At 33.9% G+C, this 12,517-nt stretch overlaps 1 protein-coding gene across 1 annotated transcript in view; it reads right to left on the bottom strand.

The window, feature by feature from the left end:
• Nucleotides 1-12,517, bottom strand: part of LOC149422371 (uncharacterized) — a 280,175-nt gene that overhangs the window by 58,725 nt on the left and 208,933 nt on the right. Inside the window, exon 4 of the mRNA XM_089633760.1 lies at nucleotides 6,800-6,936. Coding sequence (XP_089489886.1) covers nucleotides 6,800-6,936 — 137 coding nt within the window. The remainder of the gene's footprint in view (nucleotides 1-6,799; nucleotides 6,937-12,517) is intronic.

Below are 12,517 nucleotides of genomic sequence, written 5' to 3'. Positions count from 1 at the left end.
TTATCATACCGTGTTGCGCTCCTTCCTTATTTGGCTAACATTTCGGACAGCGTTGCAATGTTTATCATCAGAGTGCCACCTTTAATCTTCTTAGGGCCGGTAATTCAGTAAAATAATTAGTTTTCGGTGTTCAGTTTTGGTATAACCGTCAAGTACCTGATACCAGCTTAGCCCGTCGGCGTCATACCTAATAATATTAGTGGGGTTTTGTGCCTTCAACGCTCTTCGAAACATTGGCTAGCGAAGAAGGAAAAGCAACACGGCATAATTAGACAAAAATCAATAGCAATAATACGGTTGAAAGTGAAAAGATCAAAGCATTTCCTACAATAGCAGCTTAAATTTGAAAATGTTAACCATTCAAAGACATCAAATAAATGTTGCCTGCTAGCTTTAATCGTTTATTTTCTCAAGGAAGCCATTTCCTTGTCTTATATAGGTACAGAGTGTTAGGGGACGTACCTGACTACACAGAAACATACTAACAAGGAAGAAGTGATTCCTAATATTATTTGGAGTAAAAAATGTCAAATGATGTTTTGGTCTCCAGTGACATTGCAAATGTTTATTTTTATTCGAAAACAAACGAAATTAAATTTATTTTACATGTTGTAACTGGTCAGTCAGCCGAACAACAGTCCAAGGGCGCCAATGTAATGATTTAAATATTAGTCATAATCAAATATAACTCGTTGGGCGCCAATTTAATGATTTAAAATACAAGTCATCAACTTTATATTAATCGTAGGGCGCCAATGTAACGATTTAAAATAATATGAATCTAAAAGTGTTATGTACAAGGTCGTTCATAATAAATAAAAGTTCCATAAAATCTAATGAGTCTAATTTATTGTTCACAATTTATAAATACTCCGGCATGAGACAAAATTAAAACAAAAGGTAATCTCAGAGCGTGACAGAATTAGTGTGTTGATTGTAAAAAGCAAGTCATGGTGATTTAATGAAAAACGTAACTGTAGGTAGAACATACATGATGATTAATACTGCAAATCATTATGCTATTACTAAAATGGGCGCCAGTTTCATACACAAATTTATATTTATCGATTTAAGAGAAATTAATAAAAGATCAAGTGCATGATGAAAACCTCACGTCTTCGTGCCGATAGCCAACCCGTCGAGCTCCTTCCGTCCGTCCATGTTATTGCAATCACTGTCCCCCGAATACTGCTTGTCTCATTATTTTGAGCAACCATCAGAACAGCTGCTAATGAGTGTTGCCAGTCATAAGGCAAATTTCTCTCTATCGAAATATTAATTATAGCGGGGTACTTATTTTCCAACCGTTACACCATCACACGACCCCAACTAGCCAATATTTTTATGTAATTTTTTTGATGTTAAAAGATCTCCTGACACCCAGACAGACTACATGCTTCATTTAGATCATGCATCGTTAGTACAGGTAAAATAGTACCAAGATCAAAAAATAAATGGCAAAATTCGTGCGTTCGTGAAACTTTGGTCATACATGGTATTAAAAATGAATAAATAGGGGGTTAACCCTCGTTATTTTCTTTACTTTTTACGTTTCTTTTTTTACATTATAAAAACAAAAAGTTTTGGTTACAGCGATGAAACAATTTACAATTTTTAAATATTTCTAATTGGGTACCTATCACATGTTTCTTTGTAATGTTTTATAGGTGGTATGTATATTTAGTAATTACCGGGTAACGTGTGTAGTGTATAGGTGTGTGTGTATGCGTGAGTGTATGTGTGTGTAAGTGAGTGCGCATTGAACAGTTTATACCATTAAAATAATGCTCCTTTTAAATATGGGCAGTGAATCCGAAAAAAATATCGATGTTAGAGTACAGACTTATATTATTGAATGTGTGAATAGTACGATGGAATGGCTGCATTTGTTTTAAAATTAATTAATCAATTATAAAAAAAATAAGAAAACACAAATCTAACAATTCTCAAACCTAATTTTACCTGTACTACATCACACACAAAACTTTAGGCCACAAAGATATCATTTCTACTGCATTCTTTTAATTTTCATCGACCCTCTGCCACCCCCATTCCTCACTGCCATACATCAGGATTGGCATCAACACTCTACTAAGGACTTCCGACCTCTTTCTAATTTTATGTGTATAATAAACCTACTTGATTGTGCGCAAAGGATGACATTCTTTAATCAACAGACCTATTATAATAAACCGATTCAATGTAGGCATGCTGAATCTGTTCTATATGTTATTGAATGGAGCCTGCTCGGGAGCTAGCAATGATATCCGGTGCACCGGTGCACGTGAGTGAAACTCACAATTGATGTTGACTGCATGAAAACGGGTCATGTCTTCGACTTGTTTTCAAGGCCCACATTATTAAATGCCTTCCTACAGTCCCTACTTTAACCCGCCTCACAACGCTGCTCAAATGGGTGGCGACATAGTTCCCCTGTCTTTACACTGTACAGACGACCACGCTCTAGTGAGGTGTCACATAAAAAAATTAAAAGTGTGTTCTTAACAAACCTCAAAATTATCAATGAATCTATTTTACGACAGGTAAAAACGGATTCAATACCAAAAAAAACTTTTTTCAACCCTTTCGTCATTTGAAAACACATAAAAACACGCATACATCTTCGGAAATGTATGTATGTATGTTTATAGCCTCTGAGAGGGTTAAGTAAAACCTTCGGTGGAAGAAAGTACGCCAACTTTATGTTGGCAGTAAATGTTCCGTGAACATAAAATACGCCACCCCTTCTCTGCCAGGAAAGAATTTACAACAACTTGAGCATGCGGCACTTCACTATCGATGGGATTGAAAAAAGTCTTAACTTTCGATCAGTTCAAAATATTACTGTATCCAAATTCACTTTATGGAAATTTTTCTATCTCTCCGCTTTCAATATGACTAATCTACCAATAATACGCTAAAATCTATTAATTTTAATGTTTATATTGATTGAAAGGTTGACGCGTGTCTTCGGTGCTTTTAGTGTTAAGTGACCGCTTTTTAGGACAGTCTTTTAGTTAATAATTATCACTTACTGTTATCCTAAATTCTCTCCGTGCAAACCAACCATTAGGAAAATTTCAAACATCAACATTTCGCCAAATAATTTTGAGATTGAAATTCTTATTTTAATGTCGTGACGGTCATATTGATATTTTAATATTTAATGACACCTGAATTCATAGTTCAAGAATGGAATAGATTATTTTTCGTACTCGTTAATAAAATTTTGAAAATTGAATTGAACTCTTTTGAAAATTTATTTTTAAAAAACTCAAACACAATTCTTCACAAAATGTGAATTCTAAAACCGTCTCGAATGATAAATAAAAAATGTTGTACAAAAGACAAAACAATTTATATATTTCATAATACATAGCTGTCGCTGAATCTTTGAAAGTTATCTTAAAGCGTGCGCAGTTTTTGGTTATTTCTATATTCTTTCAGAATTTATATTTCCCCGCCGTATAAACCCGCACTTAGAAAAGGTGGGCAGATTCCTCTAGTTCGTTCGGTATACAATGGCATCACGGGATATAACGCGAAAACTACAATTTTATACGCACTTGAGTGCTGGATAAAGTCTGTTTGGCGGCGCCGGTAATGCGTTCATAAACATAAAACGCAGAGCGGTCCTTAAATATTTCATCATTCCTGTAGTGGTCGAACCCTCATTCACTCACGCGCCACACAAAGAAATATCTCTACCGGAAAATGAATCGCATGTGGTGTAGCCTATTTAATATAGAATCCCCGAGGCCATACACCGGAAATTCTGTGATTGGCACAGGATATAAGACTGAGACCTGGATAAACTGCGAAAGCGTAAAATTGCCCGACCGCAAAATTTTGATTTTGTCGTGACAATAGTTTTCAGTGAGAGAATTTAGAATTTCCTCAACAAAAATACAAAATTATTTTTTAATCAAATTTTTTTAGATGCAAGTTTGGCAATTATTTGTGATTTAACCAAAAATTGTAACTTCCCTACACAGAAGGCGGTCTGTGGCAGGACAACGTCTCTTATATTATAAAATGCATTCCAATTGGTTTAGTTAACTTTTTTTAACTGGTTTCTACTCTTTATTTATAAACATTCAGCCGGCGTATGTTTGTGCTCGCAAAACTTGAAAAGTAGTCAACTGATATCGCTGAAAATTTCGAAGTTTGTTGTTATTAGTGCCAGGAGTGTGGAGAGATTTTTAAATGATAGAAGAAGTTGGGGACGCCAGAGCAATACTAAACCTAATATCCCTGTACGGTAATGAGACACGGAGTCGAATTAAATTAGTTTTAATTTAGTTTTTTTAACCGTAATATTATGGTATACAGTAGTGAATGGTGGAAGTAGTCGGAGGCGCCCGAGAAAGATATAGCGAAGCATTGCGGGAACCCAATAGTCTATCGATCTTCTATTTATCTAAAATCTTAAATCTCCGAAAGTTTTTCTCTGACTGTTTTGAAATGTTGACGTTGCTTTCGAAAAGGAAATAAAAAAACAAACACTTACCTAGTGTTCGGCCGAGTCAGTCAGTGAAAGGAAAGACTTATAAAACTACTTTTATTGTTATGAAACTCATTTTTCATACTTGGAGAAAACATAACAACATCACTGTAAATTAATCTAATCTAATGAATCGAATTAATCTAATGAATTGTCTCGATCAAAGTCTCTTCTGAATGTGATAAACAATAAGTAAGATACTCCCCAATAAGTTGCTTGACTGAGTAACAAAGCGAGTGACCCGGCCGAGCACTAGGCAGTTGTAATTTGGACATTAAAGCAACACGCGCTATTGTTTCTCTATCTGCACAGACAGACTGAGTCACAGCAACGCTTGGTTGGGTACAGCAAGTGCATAATAAAATATTACAATGTTTAAAAGAGCATATGTAAGGTCGTAAATTCAAATTACAAATTTCCGATTTATGTGAAAATAAAAAAAAAATGCAAACAAGTTTCTAGCCCAAAAAAGACGAGATTTTTTTAGTAATTACGATTAACTCACATAAAAATGCCAAAATAGTGCAAAATTTAATACTAGTTTTAATTAAGGCCTATATATCCTAATTTAAAAACAGCACGCATCCATAGTAAACTTTTTTTATACGTTTTGATTAAAGAAATAATCATTCAGTTTGGTTGAGTATTTTGGCTTCAAATCCAAATTTTATTTAATTTGAAAAGGGCTTCACAGTCGTTTCCCATTTCAACGTTATCGCCACTAGCATAAGTGTGCAATTTCATTCGGATTCGAAGGCTTTTGGGAATTGTTTCGTCTTCACGAATGTACGTTTTAAATAAACACCGTTGGGTTTGGGTTTTTTTGATTAAATTTTATAGAGTCTTTAAAGTTCAAGTATGGAAAAATTAATCATCTTAGAAAAATTAATCAACTAAGAAAAATTAATCATTTAAGAAAAATTAATCAACTAAGAAAAATTAATCATCTTAGAAAAATTAATCAACTAAGAAAAATTAATCATCTAAGTAAAAATAATAATCTAAGAGAAATAAAATAAAATTAATTCATCTATAAAAAATTAATCATCTAAGAAAAATTAGATGATGTAGTTGGTGTCTAAATATTTCTATGGCAAATTTGAACAAGCGCTTGTCAAAATCAAAAGCAGTGAAAACTAATTTTATGAATTATTCTAGTTAACATAAATGTAAATAAATGTATAAATGTAAATTGATTAATTATAAATAAAGAAAAAAAAAGTATATTTTAAACAAAATAAAACAAACACTTAGTTTTAAACCACTTTATTTGAGGTATATTCGTCGACCGGTTTCGATTGGACTCAATCTTCTTCAGGACAATAAAATATAATACTATTATATTTTATTGTACTGAAGAAGATTGAGTCCAATCGAAACCGGTCGACGAATATACCTCAAAATAATGTGGTTTAAAACTAAGTGTTTGTTTCAATTTGTATCATGTCAAGCCACAAAGTGTTTGTTTTCTTCGATAATAGTATATTTTAACATTCTTTCCATGAATTAAGATGTCGGAGCTTTTTTATGGATTAAAACGCCTTTATAATTTTATACAACTTTTTGATTAACGATCGAACCGGTTTCACTTTCTGAATATGCCCGTCACATAAGGTAAAACCAGTCAGGTCATTAATAAACAAATTGAATAAAGTTATTTGTGTGTTTTAATTCATAAAAGTAGTACTAAAATGTAATTTCATCATGAATTAAAAGCTTACAAATTAAAAATTCAAATTAATTCAAAGTGCGTACAGATACATGGGTATTATTTTCATCAATGTGAACACTTATAAGTTAAAGGAGAGTTATTAGGATGAAGGTGTCTTAATTAAGCCATAATGTTCATGTATCCTAAAAGAAGTATTAAAAATATTATGAATTAATAAAAATTATTAACAATTAGATGAAGTTATCACTGCAGGCAGCCAAAGGAGGAACTAACGATTGAACACAAATTTAACAAAGCCTTTTTTCTTTTGTTTTTCATCAAGAACTGCTCTGACTGTGAAAATAATTTCCTCGATATGTGTAGACATTAAAATCAACTTTATCAAAGGTTACACATCACTCTAAAAAGTATGGCCGTGAAAATCTCAAATCATATTATAATCTCAATTTTATCAAAATGAAAATCTTACAATCCCTTCAAAAGACAAAATAGCTGTCGAGCAAAAGGTATCAATCAGATGTATATTTTTGATGCTGTTTTTACATTATTTCTTTCTTTGTTATCGAATGCGACATAGTTGTCACGCAGACAAATAAATTTTTTTAATAAATTTATTTATTTACCTGAACAATGTCTCCGTGAATATGTCCGTTGGCCGTAAAGGTGAGGTGGCAGAGGAAAGGCAGCCGCCCCTCTATCGGCTTGCCCAACTTCAGCTCGTAGGTCTTCCCAACGTCCCCGTAGTAGGTACGGTTGCAAACTGAAAAAAAGAAGATATTTTTAATTGGGTTAACTAATATTTTATTTATTTTCATTAAATGTATTATATTTAAATAGATATTAACAAGAGTAAATTAGTTTTTCGATATCTCCATATATGACAGAGTTATGAGCTTTGAAGTGAAGAGAAGTTAACCTTGGTTCCGTGAATCACGCAGTACTACCGCGCATGTAGTACTTCTTCTTTTTCTTTCGTATGGTGGGGGGGTCAGAGGGGGACATCTAGGTCTGCGAGCCATTCTAGGGCCTCAGGCGTCGCCATGTGAACCTCATCAATCCCGCCGGGGAATTAATGGAGCGGGCATTCGTTGACCACATGTTCGGTAGTCTGCACTGCACCACATTCACACATCGCCGACTCTTTAAAGCCCCATCTGTGCATCATGTGGGCAGAGCGGCTATAGGAGCACCTTAACCTATTGATGGCGGACCAGGTTTAGCGATGCAATGAGTACCAAGGCTGTCTCTCGGTGAGGTCCTGTATGAGGTGGGCATTTTCCACGTTGGCTGTCTGCCACTCAGGTTTCCACCTATCTTCTGGGGTGAGAGGGAATCGGAGGAGCCTCTCTCCTTCCGCCCAGAAGGGCTTTCGGGACTTCAAGCGGCATGCTGGGTGGGACCCGACATCTTCGTGCAAAGGGACGTAGTACTGCAGTACTACCGTTCGAATTATGAATTGTGCAGCGTGATTCACGGGACCAATTCATAATTCAAACGGTAGTTCTGCAGTACTACCGCGAACGTACACGCACAAAATCAACGTTTTGATGGTTTATATCTTCTGTACTGTTTGGTATATTCCTAAGATTATAAAAGTTCTGTTCTCAATTTGCTCTAATTAATCTGATACATTTGTAAATAACATGAAATTTCACAGTCTCATTCAATATTACAAGTGATAATATTTTATGTATTACAGCAAAAGATGGTTCGATTTTCTACGTTTCGGGATAAATTTGTGATATCATAACAGTATTTAACTTATAGATTAGGAGTTAAGCACTAAATTCACTCTGATTACTGGAAAACGTGTATCTATTTAAATATGTATATATATAATATTTATTCATATCTGTTTGCAGTAGTGACTACGATTTTTTTAAGGAAAATATGATCTTTTTTTGTTATTTATTATATTGCAATTTTTTTTTAAATAATATATAAAAGAAAAACCAAAAATATAAATTAAGATGCACAAAATAGAGTTGATTCAATAAATAAAATATATATGAGATGTCGAATATGTAAAAATAATCTTAATATCTTGCTGAGATTGTTAAAAAAATTCGTTGTTCTGTCTATACAATATACAGTTCTAGAATGAACATACATTCATTAGAATTAACAATACAACTGTCTATACAGTTCTAGAATGAACATACATTCATTAGAATTAACAGAAAAACTGTCTATACAGTTCTAGAATGAACATATATTCGTTAGAATTTATAAAGAAAACTATCTTAATTCTTAAAAATCGTAGATTGACCGCCACTGACCAAATATTCAACATGTTTGATGTACTATTTATATGCCAATATACATAATAAAAATAAAACTAACATGGACCAGTTAAACGAGCGTACATACAATACATAAAAACTCCGCCGATAAACACAAGCTTTGGACAAATACACTTAAAATTCCAGGCAACAAAAGAATTCAAAAATCTTACACTTGACATAAAAAATGAGGTAGCAAAAAATATTTCACAAACACAATTAAGATATGGATTAAAGAATAAAAAAGGCCATGTTACGATATAAATTTATCTTAAAAGGATAAAAATATACCTACATAGTACTCATATTATACACAACCTTACCAGTAATTTATAACTGCCACAATTATTTTATTTTATTATTTAACTTTATTTAATTTTATTCTATTTCTTAATATTTTATTTTATTTGGTTTGATGAACATAATTTCACAACTGTCTATTTTATTTACATACATAATTTGTAACATAAAATTGTCAAATGGGGGCATCATTTCAGGTAAAGCACCCAGTGAGGCTCACATTACTAAACGCTATATCATAAAAAAAACTTCTAATTTTTCAACTTTAAAAAAATCCTCTACATGAATCAAACCATTTAAAAGTTACAAATAAACTGTGTTTAAGTGATAACATTTTGCAATGTTACAGCTTATATATAATTCTGAATCCTCTCACCAATTATATTCATAACTTTAATACCCAGGATCATTAATTCCTTTCGTTAGAAAGAATTTCAGGAAATCATCCCCAAATTACGACATTATTTGTGATCGTAAATATTAATATGAAATTCCATTATGTAATCGTTATAAAATCACACGAAAAGAAAAAATATAAAAGTTGGACCTCCCACAAGGATTTTCCACTAACCACTATTCTATAAAATAAAAACAATCATTTGCCGATATTAATCGAAGTCACGATTATACAGTATCGTATGTAGGTAGTTCCACTTACTTCCGTAATCCTTAACTTCTCAAAGGTTAGCATCGAAAATTCAGCAAAGAAAATAATTCCAATCCACTGGTTTTAAAAGCAGATATCAAAAATGACGGGCTATCCCAATAACATACTATTATAAGACTCAGTTGCGGTACATCGGGTATATGGAGCCGTTCTGGCTAACTAATTGAAATATTTTCTTCTGGCGGGCATGTGGGTTTTGTTTGCAAAGGACGGAAGCGTGTTAGCCTTTGAATATTTGTATGAAAAGGGTTTTTCCGCAATCAATGGTCACCCTTTGATGGTTCATCCACGGGGAAGTGAGGCATAAAACAGGGTGAAACGTAATTTTGAATATGTTCCTATAAGAAGTTAAGCGCATATTGTTTGCCATCGGCTCATTGTGGCCCGTAATTTGGGTATTGCTACCTTCGCGTGCGAAATGTCGCCTGAGCAAATGAATAAGTATTGTTTTTCGAGAAGTGGTTGGCGATCAGATAAAAAATTATTAAACGTGGAAGCGTAAAAAATATTTCCGTCGTTCAGAACATGACCGTAACCACTTCAAAATGGGCGCTTGTCCGAGATGTATGGCAGTGGGGCACGGAACCAGTAGAGGAAGGATAACAGTAGATTGAATGCTGTAGAAATGGATCCCTGGGGGTTTAGTGTTTGGTAAAATCATGACTGGCCATGAATATAAGGAGATTAGGATATTATGTATGTATAATGGATGAACGAAGAGATGAGTGTAGGTACATAGTGCGAAAGTGCACGACAGAAAAAGTCATGCAGGACGCTCGTCAAAGAAATGGCAAGAACAAGTGAAGCCTGTTTCACGCGTATTGAGTTCAATTCCTTGGCTGGTCAAGTCTTCCATTGCGTAACCCGTGAATGTTAGTATTTCTTTAAAAAATATATAAATCAATATTTTTTATCTATTTAATATGTAGGATGTCTGTCCCGCACAGGAGTCCCAACTACTCTGAATCATTTGAAGCCAGTGAAACTATGCATCCCTAATTGCGGAATGTTGTGAGGCCGAAGTTAGCGGGGAGGGGAAAGAGAAGGCGGGGAAGTACCTAGTTATTCAGATCTGGTCACCAAACACGGCTAAAGATATTTCAATATACGTTTTGATTCTTAATGGTTGCCTTTCACCAAGGCGATACTGATAGTATCTACAACTACTACTCGGAATAACGTGCCGCAAATACACTGTACAATATAAATAATTAAAAATTATATAAAAAAATCCGCCATAATTTACTTGCGCACGCCGGGATTTGAACCCGGATTCGTAGACAAGGATCGTAACCACTCAACGACGGAGGCTGTTAAGCTGAGTCGGGTCATATCAATAAGAATAACAGAGGAGTATGTATAAGACGATGTATGAAAGTGAATGAAGCAAGAAGTATGTGCCAAGTGGCGGTCAATCCGCTCTACCTATTATGATTGTGCCGTTGTGTTACTTACTTAACTTTTGAGAAACACGGAGAGATTACAATGGAAATATTTTAAAGTTTATTTTTGTCTATATTCATAATAAAGACTTTCTTCCTGACAAGATTTGGGATAAAAAACTTGTAAAAAAAATTGGCTTCCGGTGATTTTTTTTGAAATTTTTTTTCTTCTTTTTTTCTTCACTAAGTCGACTAACCGCTCAACTCCTCTCCCCGACCCTACCTGTCCAATACCTACTGATTTGAAAAAAACACAGATGTCACCGGAGAACAAAATTACATTTTTTTATTCTCCAAATAATGTCAAGAATTAATGGATAAAATAAGTCACATCCCTTAACGCCCTGTAGGTTATATTGTTGAATATTGAATTTGGATAATACCTAAACTTATCTCAAGGGAAGATCTTTATTAATTGTACCCAACTGGAGCTACTCAGCGATTACATTTATCTTGGACAACCGATATCTATAAATAAATGGGTTGTCTTACGTAATTGTATGAATAACAACGCTGGGTCTCATTTCTTTCGGAATTGTACTCATTTCAACCCGAAAGATTTCATTAAAATGATAGTAAAATGTTTAAACAACTAATATTGTAAAAAATACGGGTTTATGAATGAGAAACGCGGAAAAGTTTCCTTTTAATAAAACCAAATTCTACTCCAGCGTTTATTTTTAAATAAATCTCTTTTAATTTAGATTTTGTTTTCGTGAACGAATGAATGGAAGTGGAAATTAACCCACTTCTCCACATCCTATCGAGCTTAACCTAGACAGAGTGATTCGTTATTGATGACAATGAATTCTTGACTTTGAACTTTTGTTGACAATCACGCATACACACGTGAACATATACGCATTTTTCCAAATTTCAATGACATTACATATGCAGTTAAAATACGAAATAAATATCGGTCATACCAAATCGGGATTTGATGCAGTTGTTAGCGTGGTTAATTCAAGTCTCTGGGGAGGAAGGTTCAATCCTTAGTTAATACAAAAATAAAATATAATGTATACATCTATTAATAAAAGATAAATGTGTAACAAATAAACGTTTTTTTTTCCTTAGCACAAATTTCTCTATATTGTAACAACTGTCCGCTGAGCAGCGCACCTTAAACCAATCGATCAATAGCCAAGGCGAGCGTCTTCCGTTGTATCAATTTCATTAATGAAAGGCAAGTGCCGTCGTAGCGACCAACGGGTTAAACTGCCCAGTTCTGTTCACTGTCTCACGAATGTCATTCTTGCAAATGAAACGGCTGGTGAGTCTGATTAAATTGGGGAGGAAGGTTCAATCCTCAGTCAGTCAAATAAATAATTAGGTGTTCGAAGACATTTTAAAAATTCACATCTGTTAAGAGCCAGTCTTTGGGGAGAAAAATTCCATCCTTGGTAAAACCTAAAAAAAAATATTAATAAAAATAGATGTAATTGTATCGAACATCATATCATGCGACCACCTTCAGTGACCTCAATCGAACACCTGCTGGGTTAGATGACCCCTTTTGACGCCTTTTTTCTAAAACAAAATCATAATATTGACAAAGTTGAGAAAATACCGAAGAAAAAAAAAACCCGCAGGGTTTTTAACTGCTAGTCGGAAATAATCATTTCCTAAAATAATTTGCTATCCGTTGTG

The sequence above is a fragment of the Hesperophylax consimilis genome, chromosome 7, assembly GCF_061612785.1.
Source record: "Hesperophylax consimilis isolate HC1 chromosome 7, BYU_Hcon_1.0, whole genome shotgun sequence".
Classification (NCBI taxonomy): Eukaryota; Metazoa; Arthropoda; class Insecta; order Trichoptera; family Limnephilidae; genus Hesperophylax; species Hesperophylax consimilis.
Note: the sequence above shows the minus strand (reverse complement) of the source record. Positions and strands in the feature narration are given on the sequence as shown.